Source organism: Dermacentor andersoni, chromosome 1, assembly GCF_023375885.2.
Source record: "Dermacentor andersoni chromosome 1, qqDerAnde1_hic_scaffold, whole genome shotgun sequence".
Lineage (NCBI taxonomy): Eukaryota > Metazoa > Arthropoda > Arachnida > Ixodida > Ixodidae > Dermacentor > Dermacentor andersoni.
The window spans coordinates 24339666-24358422 of NC_092814.1; the positions used below are offsets into that span (position 1 = coordinate 24339666).

General features: G+C 48.5%; 1 protein-coding gene across 2 annotated transcripts in view; it reads right to left on the reverse strand.

The window, feature by feature from the left end:
• The window catches only part of Ide (Insulin degrading metalloproteinase), a 267382-nt gene that overhangs the window by 224611 nt on the left and 24014 nt on the right, over positions 1-18757 (reverse strand). For both annotated transcript variants that reach the window (XM_050192991.3, XM_055061253.2), the window contains exons 3-6: positions 17325-17401; positions 17208-17234; positions 14467-14570; positions 13324-13493 (exon numbers count right to left, since the gene is read on the reverse strand). In XM_050192991.3, the coding sequence (XP_050048948.1) occupies positions 13324-13493; positions 14467-14570; positions 17208-17234; positions 17325-17401 (378 nt within the window). The remainder of the gene's footprint in view (positions 1-13323; positions 13494-14466; positions 14571-17207; positions 17235-17324; positions 17402-18757) is intronic.

Here is an 18757-nt window from a genome sequence, read left to right on the forward strand (position 1 = left end):
CACTTTTCAAGGTCACAAGGCTTTAAGTGGCCTTAATCGATATTGTCAAAGAAGAGGTTCAGCAATCACTTGGGGTTACTAAAGTGCAGCTGCCATCGCCACAGCCCCAAGCGATGACATACGCCTCCATTGCCCTACGCCAGTTTCCCCCTCCGCATCTACACCAGGGCATGGTAATGCTGCGGTTCCGTCATCCACCAGCCCCGCCGCCAGCACACCAACCCGTCACCCTGTGCAGTATTTCAAGGAAGACTGACATTTGGCGAGCCCCCGACTAAAGTCCACTCTTCTATCACTGCAGAGAAGCTGGCCACATCTACCACCAATGTATTTACCACGAGATGGGATTGCAAGGGTTCGCTGTCAACACACCGCACCCTCAGGAAAGTGAACACCCTCGTGATATCCCCGACTACCTTGCCGCTACTCAGTGGAGCCCTCGATGACCGTCCCGTTCGCTGTCACCAGGCTGCTATCTGTGACCACAGCCCCGACCATACACTGGCCCAGCCCGCGGCCGGTTTGCAAGCCCATATCCGGAAAACTAATAGCAGCAACCGATGAAGGTGCAGTTGCTGTACATTGAAATGCCAAAGATCCTCCGTCGATGGCAACAACAGTTCAAGCTCTAGCTCGATGACGTAGCACCCTCGCGCCGCCAACAAAGCCTGGAAGTCAAGAATGCACCGACAAAAGATGACCCAACGACACCACGTACCAGCCACAGGTCAACACGACGCAGCCATGATCCGACGCCAAGACCTAACTGCAATGGAAGACTAAAGAACCACCGACCTCAATGTGCTTCTCAACGGCCACAAAGTCACCGCACTTGCAGACACTGGAGCCAACTACTCCGTCATCAGTGAATCGTTCACCGTCAAGTTGAAGGAAGTCAATACTGCCTGGCACGGCCCTCAAATTCGGACAGCTGGATGACACCTCATAAAGCTGACGAGAATCTGCACGGCAAGAATTACAGTTCATGACCGGACCTACCATGCAACATTCGTTGTCCTCCAACAGTGCTTCCGAGACATAATTCTCGGCATGGACTTCCTGAACCAACACTGCGCAATCACTGGCCTGAGGTCGAAGTCCCTAACACTGTCCACAGACCAAGTGATACCAATTAAAAGACCTTCCAGTCAGCATGCCTCGAGTGTACTTGAGGACCAAGTCAGCATCCCGCCTCGCTCCAACATTGTCATTTATGTCAGCAGCGGAACACCCGCAAACATAGAAGGCATCATCGAGGGCGACCAACACCAACTGCTCGACCGTGCAATTTGCATCACAAGAGGGATCACTCAACTGCACTGAGGAAAAGCGAAAGTGATGCTGACAAACTTCAGCCAGGAGTTCAAGCACGTCAACAAGGGCTCAATGATCGTATACTCCGAGAAGGAAGGAAGGAAGGAAAAAGTGGAGAAGGAAAGGCAGGGAGGTTAACCAGTTTAGCTCAACCAGTTTGCCACCCTACACATGGGAGCGGGGTGGTGGGGATGAAAGATGGGGAGGAGAGAGAGAGAGAGAGCACATAGCACAGCACACACATCATCAGTTACAGTCTGTCACTCTTGCATGGTACGTGACATCACTGTCACAGCCACTTGTCCAAGCTCGTCTCTTTCAAAAAGCAAAGTAGTCCCTTCGTCGTCTTCAGCTGCGATGTCTTCTGTTGGTGACATGTGAAAATCGTTTCAACTGACAATGGTCTATTGTCAAGGTGTGCCAGAACGAACGCCAGGGACTGTCTCTGAACATTATATTCAGGAGAGTCGCACAGAATGTGTTCTAGCGTCTCCTCGCAAAGACAGGCATTGCAGAGAGCGTTTTCAGCCATTCCAATGAGAAACGAGTAAAATTTCGTGAATGCCACCCCTAGCCATAAGCGATAAAGCAGAGTGGCCTTTCTTCGGCGGAGTCCAGCTGGCATACAGAGGTGCATCAAAGAGGGCACGTGGTATTGATGATTGCTCTGTTTGGTCTGGCTGCTTGGTGTGCACCATAGAGAGAGCGTGATCTCCTGTGCAAGCACTCGAAGTCTGCTGGCTGGTGGTGGTGAAAAACTTTTATTGCTCTCACAAGAGAAGCACATGGAGGTTTCCATATGGGCCGGTCCTTAAGGGCCCTACCCTTAAAATACTAGGTGGAATCCCTAGTACGGGACCCCAGTGGCGTCGGCCGCTGCCCGGGCGCGCTCGACCAAGGCCCTTTGGGCCTGCAGGTCATAGCAGCCGAGCAGGGTCGCCTCCGAGTCCTCCCGAGTGGGGTTGGGATGAGGGGCAATAGCTGGGTTAGATGGGCAAGCCCACACCATGTGGTAGATGTCCGAAGACTTCTCCGCACAGTGCGAACAACTGCCCGGGAAAGAACAATAAAAATGTTTGAGTGCTGCCGGGCACAGCAGAGTAGAAGCCACTCATCCGTGTTAGATAGTCCTTTACTCGGGAGAGGGTAAAGGCTACGGCTAGATTGATAAAGCAGGACAATGTCTTTAAAAGAATACGCGGGATTGAATTCGAGTCCTGATATAGGGGGTCGAGAAAGGAAGCCCGGAGAGAGAGCGCGCGAGCGGCAGCATCGGCTGCCTCATTCCCCTCGAGACCCATATGAGCAGGAGCCCATACTATGTTCCGGTGAATGGGGTCCCCGGTGTAGGTGCAACTTTGAAGTAGTCGGTAGGCTAAGTATGGAGCCCAGCCTTGCTCGACGTTCCAACAAGCCCCTCGCGAGTCGGAGATAACTGTTTTGGAATCAGAGTGGGTAGCAGCCAGTGAAATAACGACCTCCTCCGCATGAGTTATGTCGCGGGTGCGAAATGTAAGTCCGTTAACTGTTTTGGACTGGTGGACGACTGCGGCCATGTACCATCCCCCATGGTGGGGGCCGGAGGCGTCCACATAATAAGTGCCGGGTTTCGACCCATAATGGCAGCCCAGGGCTTCCGCCCGCGCCAGGCGCCGACCATTATGGCCCTTACGTGTCATGTTGTTAGGAAGAGGGCGTACGTGGAGGGCACATCTCCAGTCGAAAGGGAGTCATACTCGCCCTTCTATAAGGGTGGTGTGTTGGATGTGTAGTCGGGCAAGGAGGCGGCGACCCGACAGTGTCTTAGAGAGGCGTGTGTATTGGTTAGTTAAGTGAGCCTCTCGGAGCTCCCGGAACGTGTTCACCATGCCTAGACCCAGGAGACGCTGGTTGGAGGTGGTCACGGGGAGATCGAGGGCTCTCTTAATAATTTTGCGGAGGATGACTTCGAGTGCATCCTCGTCTTGTTTCCGAAGGTGGAGGTAAGGAGTGGAATATAAGATTCGACTGGTCACGAATGCATGCGCCAGCCGCAAGGCGTCTTTGCACCGCGACCCCCCGCATTTGTTGGAAACCCGGCGGACCATGCGGCCCACCTGGTCCCCCCCTTAGGGAGCTTGGCCAGGGTAGTGTTCGACCGTACATGTTGATCAATCAAAAGCCCCAGTACCCGGACTTCTGTGTGTTCAGGAATTGGTCCTGCCTCCAGAAAGAGCTCAATTTTGGCGGTATACTTTGGTAAGCGGCGTATGTGTACAAATTCAGATTTTTGAGGGGAGCATTGCAGGCCACAGTGGCGAGCATAACGGTCCACTATGGTCGCCGCTTGTTGCAGGTTGGCCTCAATGTCTCTGAGTGAGCCCTGCGTGGCCCACAGGGTGATGTCGTCGGCATACAGCGCATGCTGCACACCAGCGACAGCACCCAATTGGGCCGGCAGGTGCGTCATAGCCAGATTGAATAGGAAAGGAGACAGCACTGCACCCTGTGGTGTTCCTCTGGTTCCAAGTCGGAAGGGGCCGCGTTAAGTGTTCTGGATTTTAATGTAGGAGTCACGATATGTCAAAAATTGCCGAATGTATCTGAACGTGTTGCATCCGCAGCCGGTTTGTGAAAGACGAGTGAGTATTACCTCGTGAGTAACATTGTCGAAGGCCCCCTTCAAGTCTAAGGCGAATACGACCTTATCGTTGTGGGGGCATTCGACCGGGTCAAGGATGTCCCGATTGAGTTGTAGCAGAACATCCTGTGCGGACCTGTGCGGGCGAAATCCGAACATGGAGTCTGCGAAGATGTGTTGATTTTCCATGAACTCGGATAACCTGTCACGCACCGTCTCCATTAGTTTGCCCACACACGAGGTGAGAGAGATGGGGCGAAGGTTGTCCGTGTTGATGGCCTTGCCAGCTTTGGGAATGAAAGTGACCAGAGCGGTTTTCCAATTGTTGGGGAGTGGCGCGTCCCCGAGCCAGATTGAATTGATGTAATCCAATAAGGACTGGTAGGCCGGGTCGGGTAAGTTAGCGAGTAATTTGACTGCAATTTTGTCCCGATCCGGGGCTGTGCCACGTTTCATTTTCGCCAGGGCTGCCCGCAGATCGTGGAGCTGGAACGGCTGATCCAGCTCAGCGTTCTCCGAACCTGCATAAGAGTACGCCGATCCGCAGGAGTCCTGGGTAGTGCACAAGTATTGGTCCCACAACTTGTGCACTAGCTGAGTTGTGTTGCCATGAGAACTGTGTATCGCAGATTGTACATGTTTATGAGTTTCTGTGCGTGTCTGCGTTGGGTCGATAAGGGCGCAGAAGAGCCACCAGGTATTGCTGCTGGACATCTGCCGCGCCGCCGTGTTGCAACGATCCACCCAGTTGGAGTCTGCGAGCTGGGCCGCATACTCGGCCGCCTGCTGGGTGAGCTCGGTGTTGCATCTGGGTCGCAAGCCCCAAGGGTAGCGTTGGCCTGGTGGCCTGGGGCACAACTGGAAGCATCCGAAGATGCTGGCAAAGGATGAGTCGACTGCTAACAGAACAACTTGTTTATTCTAGCATCGCAAAAGAGCGGCCGGTCAGATCGACCGAAGTGGAGAGACGGGAGAGCACGTTACTCAACGGAAGAAATCGGAGCCTCTCTCGGCGTCCGTGGGCTGCTGATTTTATACTCTCGGAGTCGAGGGCAAGAACGAACGGCTTGCGAGAGGCGCACGTGACGGCGCCGCACGGACACGTTGAGACGAGTAGGTGACGCATCCGCCGGGCCGGCGCCGGTCAGACCTCCTCGCTTCACAGTTGGGGGAGCTCCTCTCACCGGCTGCCGCGCTTTGACAAGCGTGGGCACCAACATGCACACACACACACACGCACACACGAAGACACGTGGCATTAAAACATGCCTGGACGCGCTTGGCGGGGAGGCGTTGCGGCAGCGCTGAACGGGCTAAAATGTCCGCCGCTTTGAACGAAGCCCCGGCGTCCGTTGCATCCGCGCTGGCTATACCGCGCGTCGTAGGCGAAACGTAACATCGGCAATTCGAGCCTTAAGCTTGCGGTTATGCTTTTGTCGGCGCCACCGGCAGACGAGGCAATGCCGCGCTTCCCAGAGGTGGAGGAGGTGGTTATCCACGTCCAATACCGCCTCGGAAAGCTGAATTTCGGTTTCGGTGGAGCAAAGGCTAGAAACCAATTGTTGGGACCATGACTGGTAGCCTTGCCCGAGTATAGATGTCGCTGTGTTGTAATTTTGCTTAAACTTGGACCAATCTGGGCGTCGGGCCTGTGTTGTGGGTTTTGCTAATGGTTTGGTCCGAATTGTAGTGTTTAGGATGCAGTGGTCGCTACCGAGGGTTTCCTCGGTGTTGACCCAGTCTGCATACTGAATGTTGCGGGTAAAGGTCAAATCCGGACACGTATCCCGAGTCACGGAATTGCCTATACGGGTTGGGTGGACGGGGTCTGTGTGAAGAGTGAGGCCCAATGTTGATGCAAGTTCTGCCAACTTGCGTCCCCATTTCTCTTCACGCCGGTACCCCCAGACTCGACTGGAGGCTTTGAAATCGCCAACAATCAAGAGGGGGTCCCGACCCGCAACTCTTAGCGCACGGCTAAAAAGGTCGGAGAATGATACATTCGGCAATTTGGGTGTGCAGTAGACATTTAGAATGTACAATGGTGAGTCCTGTTTGCGGAGGGGGAGAAGAGTCACCATTACATAGGAAAAGTCAAGGTGGAGGTCTAAGTCGACCATATTTGCGGTGTAATTTTTATAAACACATAGACAAGACGAGGGGTCCTGCTGAAATGTCGTATAGTTTGTTAAGGTGGCGCCCTTTCCTGGCTCTTGAAGGGCCACCACGGCGGGCATATGCTCAAAAGTTGAAAGGAAAAGCCGAAAGTCGGCCCGCTCAGTACGAGACCGTAGTCCTCGGCAGTTCCATTGAGTTACAATGACAGGAGAGGCCAATTTAGATAAGGGGAAACGCCTACACCAAGGTTGCCCCGCCATGTTCGGATTTAGGGGTTAGAGGAGGGAAGGTAGGTGTCTTGGAGCCAGCAACCAGGGGCTGAAATTCAGCTCCTGATAGGGGGCAGCTGTCCTCATCATCTTCCAGATCAATTGTTCTACACGACGATTTGGAGGGCCGGCCGGATACATCTTTAAGAGGACCGGCCCGGTGAGACGTGCCTTTGAGTCACTGAAGATTGACCATTGTCGAGGTGGTTCCCGATTGACGAAACAAAGTGCAGTGCAAAAAGCAGCTAGTTCTGCAGATGTCGATGTCGTTGGGCCGCCAGAGCACCACAAACTCAACGCGGGTCGGCGTCTCGTGCCATAACAATCCGCACGGTTCGCATTACATAGACGTCAACAACAGTTGAGTCTGAAATATTTTTTAGTTACTTCGGATCATGCGTTTTGCCGGTTAGTACATTTTTTTCTCGCAGTTTTTTCCAAAACGTATGAACGAGGTTCTACTGTTGCACCCATAGGCACACCACGCACTTGCAGGTAAACAGTTCGCTTAGAAGCCTAAGTATGTGTTTGACAAACAGAACCTAAGGAGTTCGGATAAGTCCGGAACATCAAAATGGAAACCTGTCGGGTAGCTATCAGTCAGTTTCAAGGGCAGCGGTGCAAACCTTTATAGCCAATTCTACTGGAATGCTTATGAATAGCAATTTAACATCAAATGAGACCATGAAGTCATCATAAGCAGGGACAATGTTTCGTACTTATTCAATAAAGTCGCCGAAATTGCACACATGGGTAGTGCTTCTGACAACAAGCAGTGAAATAACCTGGCCTGAGAAACCGGATAGCTTGCACAAAGTCGAACAGGTGTAGTAGAGAATCGGCTGCATAGGAACAACTTGCTTGTTTATTTTTGATAGGCCATATAAAGTGCAGGAGCTGATCTGATGTGACAGAGTAGTAGGTAATAATGTGGCTTGTGCTGCAGCGAGAGCAACAGAACACTGGTTTTTCTTGTGAACAAAGCTCCTGTAGGGGAAGTCGAAACATAATTAAATATCAGTTTTTTTCTTGGTTGGTGCATAAATGTACGTTTTTCCAATATGCAGCATTTTTTTTAAATCATTTTTCTTCTATGTTGCTGTCTGCTACCTGGTTCACATAGCTGCTGTACACAAATTTACTAAATAGTATTCCTACCAGAATGTCATTCAACTTAAAAAAATAACTGTAACGAAGAAGAGTAGCCTGCCTGCGCCACAGCACCAACGCTACCAGCATCAGCTCGTGGTTGCCGTCCTTCGCCGAACGCTTGTGACGGCTACCCATTGGCGCCCGTTGCTAATAAATCTCTTAGCAAGTGGTGGAGGTGCTGGGTTTCGACCACCCTGGAACTTCGGAGTCGCACTCTACCCCCCATCATGCCCGACGACGCATGCACTCCTCCAGCTCCTCCAACGTCGCCGGCCACCTTTGTTTGTGCCGGTGCCTTGCGTCAGCGAGATCCCCCTATCTTCTCCGGCACAGATGACAAAGACATTGAAGATTGGATCTCGTCTTATGAGCGAGTGCTCATAACCAGTTAACCAAGTTAAGAAACGTCGCATTCTATCTTACGGACCTTGCGAAACTGGTTTCTAAACCATGAAGCCGACCTCACTTCGTGGTTAATCTTCAAGACCAACTTTACCCAAGTTTTCAGTTGGCCAGCAGTAAGAAAGCTTCGTGCAGAACAACGTTTGCACACACGATCCCTAGAGACCGCAGAGAACTTCACGAGCTACATTGAGGACATTGTCGACCTTTGCAAACGGGTGAACGCGTCGATGTCAGAGGAGGAGAAGATCAAACATATAATGAAGGGTATTCAGAACGACGCGTTTCAAATGTTATTATCGAAGAGTCCTCACACTGTCACTGAAGTGATAGAATTGTGCCAGAGTTACGACGAGTTGCGCAGGCAACGGCTTCACACCCGATGTCCCACCCTGCCCGCAGACTCGCTGTCAAGCCTTGGAGTCGACGACAACCATCATAAAAATTCAGGAATTCATTCGCGCAGAGGTCGCCCACCAGCTATCTTTGATATTTTCTGTCCAGGAGCCACCACCTGCTTTGCATCCTACGATCCGCGACTTCATTCAAAAGCAAGTATCTCAAGCCGTTCCTCCAGCCGCTGAGCAGACACCAGTCACGGCTCCTCTCACTTACGCTGAAGCAGTTTCCCGATCTCGTCCACAAACACCCCTGCCGCCCTCTATGCAACGACCACCGACATTTTTGCCGCCATCTATGCCGCTTCACGACCGACGGTATTTTCCTCCTATGCCGTTACCCGACCGACAGCATTTTCCGAATCCTCAACCACGACTCGGACCTTACCCCCACCAGCGGCGCACCTTCGATGACCGCCCAATATGTTTTGCTTGCGGTGGTGCTGGTCACGTGGCGCGCCATTGTCATCGTTGCATGCTTCCTCTTCAGAACATCCGGCGAGCGCCACCTTTCCCTGCTCCGTTTTCCTCTTCGCCTTCCAGCCTTCCTACCTCTTCCTTTTTCCCTGACCGCCCAACCGCCTCTACTAGCCGCTCACCATCTCCCCGTTGTCGCTCGCTCTCTCCGATGCGGCACCGTCCTGTGTCCACCAAGCAGGAAAACTGATGGCCGCAGTTCCCGAGGCATGAACTGCGTCCACATCGCAGTGCCCAAGTCCTCGTCCCTCTCCAGCCAACGTAATTGAAGTCTCTGTTGAAGGAATCGCCGTCCTGGCACTTGTAGATACAGGAGCCGCTGTATCTGTAATTTCCGCCGAACTCTGCCGCACACTACGAAAGGTTTTGACGCCTCTCTCCGACTTCTCCCTTCGAACCGCAAACGCTCAAAATATAACGCCTCTTGCTGCCTGTACTGCTCGCGTCTTCATTCAAGATCTACTGTATATCGTCGAATTCGTCGTGCTGCCCTCGTGTTCCCATGACATTATATTAGGCTGGGACTTCCTTGCAAATAATAACGCCATTATTGACTGTTGTCATGCCGAACTCGAACTTTCTGCACTTCCCGACCTCGAGACTATCGAAAACGGCCCTTCTAGTGTTAAACTGTTTGTGTCCGAATACAATGCCGTCCCTCCACGCTCTTCCCTGCTTGTGCCTGTGTCGTGCGCCGCTATTTCCGATGGCACTGTTCTCTTTACGCCCTCTGAGGCGTTCATTCACCGCCGATGTTCTCCGCTGCTCTTTGCTCTCCTTACTCTTCGCAGAGGCATCACGAAAATGGTCGTCGACAATCCCACGGCCTGCCCTTTAGCTTTATTTCATGGTGAATGCCTAGGCCTTGTTCAACCGGTCGACACCTTTTGCATCTTTGACGCTCCTGCCGTTTCTACTTCTGCGGACCTTGGCGCACTTACTTGTGACCCTGCGGTTGATCAGTCACTCCTGGACGCTTTTCACTGCTCCATCGACGATGGCACGTCATCTTCAGAATGAAGCCAGCTTATTGCTCTCCTGCAAAGGTTGAGCACTTCTTTCGACAGCCATGCTTTCGGTTTGGGCCGCACATCGACCGTTTTTCACCAGATAGATACCGGCAGTCATGCACCTTTACGGCAGCGCCCTTACCAAGTATCCGCCTCTGAGCACCGTGTCATTGACCAGCAGATTGCTGACATGCTCAAACGTGGCGTTGTGCAGCCTTCCAACAGTCCCTGGGCATCACCGGTCGTCCTCGTTAAGAAAAAGGATGGCTCTATTCGATTCTGCGTCGACTACCGACGTCTCAACAAGATAACGCACAAGGACGTTTACCCGTTACCGTGCATCGACGACGCCCTCGACTGTTTGCAGGGAGCAGAGTTCTTTTCTTAGCTGGATTTACATTCCGGATACTGGCAAGTCCCTTTGGCACCATCTGATCGACCTAAATCAGCATTTGTAACACCTGACGGATTGTGCAAATTCATCGTAATGCCTTTCGGCCTGTGTAATGCTCCAGCCACTTTTGAGAGAATGATGGATAATATTTTACGCGGCCTCAAATGGAACACATGTTTATGCTACCTGGATGACGTAGTTGTCTTTTCTGCTGATTTCCGAACCTATCTCAGCCATCTCGAGCAAGTTCTAAAATGCCTTACTGATGCGGGACTTCAACTTAAAAAAATGTCGTTTCGCCACCCAAAAGCTCACTATTCTTGGCCATGTTGTGTCGCGTGACGACGTCCTTCTGGATCCAGCCAAGCTCCGCGCTGTCACCGACTTTCCACAACCAAAGAAGTTAAAGGAGCTTCAAAGTTTTCTTGGTTTATGCTCATACTTCCGACGTTTCATTCGAAACTTCGCTTCCATAAGTGCACCCCTGATAGCCCTTCTAAGTGGCGACAAAATAACTTTCCGCTTGGTTGCCCGCATGTGATGACGCCTTCATGAAATTACGCCACCTGCTAACCCCGCCACCTATCCTCCGCCACTTCGATCCTGCAGCCCCCACAGAGGTCCACACTGATGCCAGCAACGTCGGACTTGGCGCTGTACTCGCGCAACGAAAAGTGGGGTTTGATGAAAATGTCGTTGCCTACGCGAGCCGAACTCTGACAAAGGCCGAGGCTAATTACTCTGTTACAGAGAAAGAGTGTTTAGCCATTATTTGGGCCCTTGGAAAATTCCGTCCTTATTTGCATGGTCACCCTTTCGATGTCGTCACTGACCATCACGCCCTTCGTTGGCTGTCTACCCTTAAGGACCCATCTGGCCGACTTGCTCGCTGGGCCCTTAAGCTACAGGAGTACGACATCCGCGTTCTCTACCGTTCTGGCCGCAAACACACGGACGCTGACGCCCTTTCTCGCTCACCGGTTTCCGCTGACTGCGCTTGCCTATCCGCCCTTGAGCCCACACTTACATCTCATGCACTGCGCAATATGCCGTCAGAGCAGCGCAAGGATCCCTGGATCAGTGCTCTCATCAGCATCCTTTCTGATCCATCCACCTCTTCACCATCTCGCGCTCTTTGCCGCCAGGCTACCCACTTCTGCATTCGCGACGGCCTTCTTTATCGTCGTAATTACCTCTCTGACGGTCGCAAGTGGCTTCTCGTGATACCCCACCATCTCCGTGACCTTATCTGCGACGCTTTCCACGCAGACCCTCAGTGCGCGCATGCCGGCCTTTTCAAGACCTATGCTCGACTAGGCATCCGATTTTATTGGCGCAGAATGTATAACTACGTCAGAAAGGTCATTCACTCCTGTTCTCAGTGCCAAAGCCAAAAATTGCCTCCCGGACAAGTCTACCCGTCACAACCCCTTTCCTGCCCTAGTCGGCCCTTTGATCGTGTTGGTATAGACATATACGGACCACTACCCTCCACTCCAACAGGCAACCGCTGGATTATTGTTGCAGTGGATCACTTGACCCGCTATGCTGAAACAGCTGCTCTGCCGACTGCCACCGCCCGTGACGTTGCATCGTTTCTGTTACGACATTTCGTTCTTTGCCACGGTGCCCCTCGCGAACTTCTGAGCGATAGAAGCCGCGCCTTTCTTTCCGATGCTTTGAAGGCACTACTCAACGAATGCCGAATCGTCCACCGCACCAGTACAGCGTACCATCCGCAAACTAACGGCATGACCGAGCGCTTCAACCGTACTCTTGGCGATATGCTCTCCATGTACGTCGCCACTGATCATTCAAACTGGGACCAAGTTCTCCCTTTTGGGACGTATGCATACATACTGCAGCCAAAGCAACTACTGGTTTTTCCCCTTACTTTCTCCTATACGAACGAGAACCTTCTACTACGCTCGATACCATTATTTCATATACACCTGACGCGTCCGAAAGTACTCCGCTATTTGAAGCTGCTCTTCATGCTGAGGAATGCCGCCAGCTTGCCCGCTCTTTTTCCACCGAGGACCAGTGGCAGCAGCAATCCCGTCAACCTGCCGACCGTTCTGCACCAACTTTTTTGCCTAGCTCTCTCGTATGGCTTCGGGTACCAGCTACTACACCCGGCCTCTCCTCAAAACTTGTCGCAAGATACCTAGGACCCTACCACGTTCTGGAGCAAATGTCCTCCGTCAATTATATCGTAGAGCCCCTCACGCCATCGACGGACCTACGCCATCGCGGCTGCGAACTTGTCCACGTCTCTCGCATTAAGCCGTACTATGACCCAATAGTAGTCTCTTCGCCTTAAGCCGCCAGGATGGTGCCTTTTTCTGCGGAGGGCGATTGTAACAAAGAAGAGTAGCCTGCCTGCGCCACAGCACCATCACTACCGGCATGAGCTCGTGGTTGCTGTACTTCGCCGAACGCTCGTGATGGCTACCCGTTCGCGCCCGTTGCTAATAAATTCAATTTAAAATAAAGTCCACACAGCCTCTTCAGCTTTAATGAAAGCGATCGATGAATGTAGACCAAATTTACTTGCACGTAAAAAAATACCAAAGCTGAAAGGATATCTAAAATTTACTTGTGCTATCTTTTCTGTTGATAACTGCTGGCTTGTTTTGCTAGTCTCTCTTTGTGTGAACACTGGCTCCAAAATTGTTTTTCCATGTCGTTCGTGCCTGCCACCACAATGTATGTAGAGCTAGCAGCAGCACTGTTCCCAGTGAAAGTGCACAAAAAGCTACTATACCCTTGTTCATCTATCTGTGTGAGGATGCATGCAAGAAACGAGTCTTTGTACTATTTACTTGTTTTTCATGCATCTCTAGTATGCTTTTAGGTTAGCAATACTAAATAATCAATTGAAAGTAACCAAAAATTTACAGGATAGTGCCAAAAATGAACAGGTAGAACCCAGCAACCTGCCAGTCATATCTCTGCACTTTTTCTTGCTTTTTTTTCTTACACTCTGGAATATGATTTTCACTAAATACTAACTAGCCCAACCTCGTTCCTTAAAGAGTCACAAAGCTTTTTGACTTCACCAGAAAACTTTTTTTTTCAACACTTACATACAAGTCAACATAAATGCAGTTTAAAAATATGGCGTCAAAATGAACAATTGAAGCATTGCCTCATTACACCTAATTACCTGTGCCAAATTTGCAGAAGTCATGTTGAGGGTCTGCGGTAGACATTTCTAGTTGTTTTAAACGCCAGGAGTCATTCTGGATGTTCTTGACATGCTCAGAGTGAATGGCATTTACTTCTCGATCAGTTGCATCTTCATTGAATAAAGGGCACACAAAAAATGCCGCAAACCTGCAGAGACAACCATCATCAGCCGCCAACAAAAATTACACAGAAGAGTGCACTACCTGGTATGGCTCACTGAAAATTAGATTATGGGGTTTTACGTGCCAAAACCACTTTCCGATTATGAGGCACGCTGTAGTGGAGGACTCCGGAAATTTCGACCACCTGGGGATCTTTAACGTGCACCTAAATCTAAGTACACGGGTGTTTTCGCATTTCGCCTCCATCGAAATGCGGCCGCCATGGCCGAGATTTGATCCCGCGACCTCGTGCTCAGCAGCCTAACACCATAGCCACTGAGCAACCACGGCGGGTGATAAGACTCATTGGGGCACGTAAGTTTTGAGTAATGCTGCCCACGTGTTCAGTGCCAGTGAATTCAGAAAGTCTACTGGCTTCTGTTCAGAATTATCCTACACCTGAAACCAGCACTCATGCTGTCTGTTTGAAAAGTTGCACTATGAATCCAAACATACTTGATGCCATTGTTTCTATCAAGTTACCTCAATGGAATTAAATGTCAAGCAGCATGCTGGTGTATTTAAAAAAATATATTTGTTTTAAAGTTCAGTAGCCTCTGCTACATCCAGGCATACCCTTCTACCTCTGAAAAATATTCCTGCAGCTCTTGTCATCAATACCCATTGCTTTGCTGCTTGGTTGTGCACAATGCATCATTTGTCATGATTGAGCAGACTTCCACTTCACTGTTGATGTTGACAAGATCTGATAATGCAACCAACAATGCCTCTCCAATGGAATCAACATGTCCCAAGCCATCAAGAGTTCATGACTTCTCCAAATAACTAGAAGTCTACTGCACTATCACTTTTTAAAATGAGTTATGTAAAAATGTAAGTTATGTAATGTTATGTAAAAATGTTATGCAAGTTATATAAAAATATGGCAGATAAGCATAATACATACACGGCATAGTGAGGATAGGAAATAAATAAAAGATGCACACAACAGCTCTTACCTGTCCAAGGCAGGTTCCAAGTTCTCAGGTGCAACATCAAAGTAATAACAAGTATGGTCACTGGCAGTGAATGCATTACTGCTACCCGCATGTTGACACAAGTACTGAAACCACAGAAATCAGATTAGACCAGGCCTTATACTAGAAATGCCTTAAAGTAGAAAATTACCATACTTGCACAAATATAATGCATGATGTTATTGTTTTTCAGAGTTCTCAGCCTGGAAAAAATTTATACTCCTCGATCCTGGCACAAGGCGTGATTTTGCTTCCCCAATTTCGAGCTGCAAGACAAGCTCAGCCACCAAATGACTAAGCTATGAAGAAAACTAACCTCGCAGGAGGCACAGTGTGTGTATAGTTAATGCAGTGACAGTGAATGAGGGTAATGGTGTGAATTACAGTTAGGAGCCTCATCTCGAGCGGTCAATGATCTGACCAGCTACAGAAATGCCCATCTATTTGGCACCAAAGTGCTAGAGCACATACATGGGCACTCATGCAACTGTTGCATGACACCTGAGGGTGCAGAAAACAGTTTGTGCAAATTTTTCCCGTGGCATTAAATGCAGACATCACTGGCAAAAAATATTCCAAGCACATATTTTTTGCGCTTATAACTCGTACCAAGGAGGAGGAGTAATCTTTAGTTGTAGAAATGAGCTGAAAATTCAAAACATTTAATAGCAAAGACAGGGTGCGATTTATATGCGAGTTTCATCTTGAGGTGTGGCTTCATGTTGGGCTTCCTAGGAGACAACAAACTTTGAATGGCAGAGAACCTCGCTTTGAGGTGTGGCTTCACGGCAGCTTGGCATGCGCTGCCTTGAAGTCGCACCTCAAAGCAAGGTTTTTACCATTCAAAGTTTTGTTATCTCCTAATAAACCCAACCCTCTCCCCAACCCTTTGCATTGAAGCTCCCTTCTCTCCTCCTTCATAATTGCTAATTCTCATTTACGGGTCGCCATTCTGCATTAGAGTAGTTAGCCAACAGTGCATGCAGCGCCAGAGCAAATCGCGACTTGAGCTTGCAGATTGATCATACGTCAGCCATTCCCGCAGTGGTCCTTCTGCCCGCACGAAGTGCTTCACGGTATGATGGAGAGATAAATCACCATTGGGATTTTCAGCTCAGTTGCATTTGCTCCATTGTCGTTGCCCACATGAGGGCTGCTCTGTCCGTAGTGTCATCCTCCGTCATGTGAATGCTAGCTGTGAAGTGATCCAATTCATGTCACGTCATGTGACTGGTTTGTTCACGATCCCATTCCTCATGCAAGTCCAGCTATATCAGCATCGCCAAAGAGGTGTGGAACAGAGCCGTTGGCCCATGATATAAGTTGGACGAGTTGTGCATCCGCAAATGGAGACTGCTTCTGCGAAGATTTGCGTGTTGTTGTGTGCAGTTACTTGTGCGAGTTATACAACCCCCCCCCCCTTTTTTTTTGCAAGGTTGTTGTAATCGGGGGTGTGGGTTATGCACAGAAAAATACGGCATTCTGCTATGGTTTAGCAAGTTTAGAAGTTAGTTTCTGGAATATAATGATGTATGCATGGCTCATTGTCTCTAGAAGATCAGGCCAAGATGTGCAAGAGCTATGGAATAACACTGCGAGCAGAAAATCGCATAACAATTCAAAGTCTCGAATCAAGAAACTGAAAACCTTCTCTCTGTACTTAATTAGCACCTTCAGCATATCAGAGGCTTACTTGCTGCAGTTACTCTGCAACTGTTTTCTTTGGCAGTGAAGTCTTGCATGTATTGCCAGCATGTCTTGAAGGAGCCCATTTATTTTGTCATGGAATGAGTGGCGAGTTTAACCCATTTTGGTCACAGCTTTGTAAACTCAGACATTGAAAGCCTTGAATAATCATTTCTTACTGCCAAAGGTCCATTCATGCAGTTTAATAGCTATGTCTTGGTCAACTGTTGCCCAATGACAATGTTCATGACATGGTTGTTAATTTTCATAGTTATGCCAGTCTTTATATATCACATGTACAAGCACTATGCAGGGCTTTGGATATGAGGTGAAACTTGCAACAAAGTGTGTGACATGTGTGATAGTATAAAGGCGCACTGGGGCGAGCCGCATAATTGATTTCTGCGGATGGCTATACCCAAAAAGGTCGCAAGTGATGACAGTAAGAGCTGACACACAAACCACAATTGAGCATGATGTATCTGAGAGCATCAGCAGGCTGGCTGACATTTCCGAAGCTTGAGCAGACATAGTTGGACCAGGACATGCATTTCAGGAAATCCATAAAATGCTGATCTGGGCACTGTCTTGCAACATGGACAGCATCGCCTGGTTCTTAGGCTACTGATCCCGGCGGAGGATGAGGACCACCAGCAGAAGTTAACGATAAGTTCAACAAGTTGTACAAGACCTTTAAAAACAAAAGTTCAAGACATTGACCAAGTCAATGAAGGAATACACAACAAGAACTACTCGGAGATTCTGAGGGCAGATGTGCCCCATCAAGGGCTCTACACACAACAAGGGGACAGCAGAATGACATCAATGCAGATGCAGTGTGCCACACCAGAGTGGAATGACTGGATGTTTGAGAGCTCCACTCTGCAAGTAGTGCTGTCAAAGCTGATAAAACTTGTGGACGCCTTAGTATTCATGTAAACAAGGTCCCCTTTTTTCCCTAACATCATCTTAAGTCCCCCATGGTGTTGTACTTGTGCAAATATGGTATGTCAGAAGCACTTTTTGATGCACCATACCTTGTGGTATTCATTCTCAGCTTGGTACTGCAAAAAAAAAAGAATAACAGTGATGTCCACATGCTCAACAGGCCTCAAAAGCCTACACTAGAAATGAATGAAAATAACAAAGCCCACCTTTTCAGTGCCTAAAAACAGCATGTGCTCGCAGAAGTGAGCCAATCCAGGCAGCTCCCAAGGGTCTGACATGTAGCCTAGACAATAAGCATTGAACGTCAAACTCATTTGCTACAGAAATCAACTTACCATCTAAAAGTGTAATTATTGGCTGCAAAATAAAGCTGACTAGGTAAATCCCACAGACCTACTGGCAATAGCGTTATAGAATATGGTCAATATAGAGATATATTATATGTATTTGGCTAAAATGACAATGCATTATGGCATGTTCAATAATTTCACTACTTATCACTTGCAAAGGACATACTTTTTATGTACAAACAAGCATAAACTCTCTTTCAAAATATTTATTTCATAATACTGCTATCTCATTTGAGGCCACAAGAGGTGACATTATACAGGAGATTGTTATTAAATACAAAAAACATCCAAATAGTGAACAAAAAAAAAGCAAAGCACACTCTTCTAAATTTTTTCACCCCCACAAGTTACTGGTTATAATGATACTACAACAAATACATAGCAACACACACAAACACATAGAAAAATCTGTTAATTATACATTGATCACTAGTATGTACATATGCTAATGCCTTATGCAATACAATGTAATGCAGGGATAGGCTCTTAGTTTAAAAAAAGAAATGAAATAAAGGTGGCTCATAATAGCTTAGTCTATCAGTCAGCTTGTTGTAGCGCCTTCCATTTTTATGCTGGTGAAAGTAGATAGTGACTCAGTACTAGCAAGCCAGTTTCATTTTTTTTTATTACAAGAGGAAAAATAGATATCTTAGCACAGCATTACTATAACACATATGCTCAGAGTGTACATATGTTTGTGGCATGTTGTATAGGAATGTAGAAGATAATTAGATTTTGATGGCTGAATCTTAAGACTGCGACAAGTTACATTTAGGACGTTTTGTTGAGTTTGTTACGCAATAAAATATGCAGAGTCCTATTTGTGTTAAGCTGCCACATTTGTACTTATGAATCTGACAGCTTTTTTTTTTACACACTTTCTCAATTGTGTCAGTTATTGTACAAAAGAATCACGCTACAAAATAAATATAATCTAGAATGGGCCTTTTTCAGATATGCCTTCTACGCTGCTGATTTCCATGCCGTGTCTCATGGGAAGAATTATTGGCCCTCGAACACTTCAAGGCCACATTTTGTGGCTTTTTGTTCCAGTGGCTTTCCATGTATTGCCAAGAGAATAAATAAATAAATAAATAAATAAAATTCATTCATTCATTCATTCATTGCAATGCCATTACTACTGTGCAATTACTATTGGGGGTTGTCCACTCCACCAGCACCACTGTTCACAACAAAATCCACTGCTGGAGATGAAATGTATACGTCTAATGGTTAAAGTAACTTTAATGTTGGTGACAAAGGAGCACTCATTAACACTTGCATCAGCA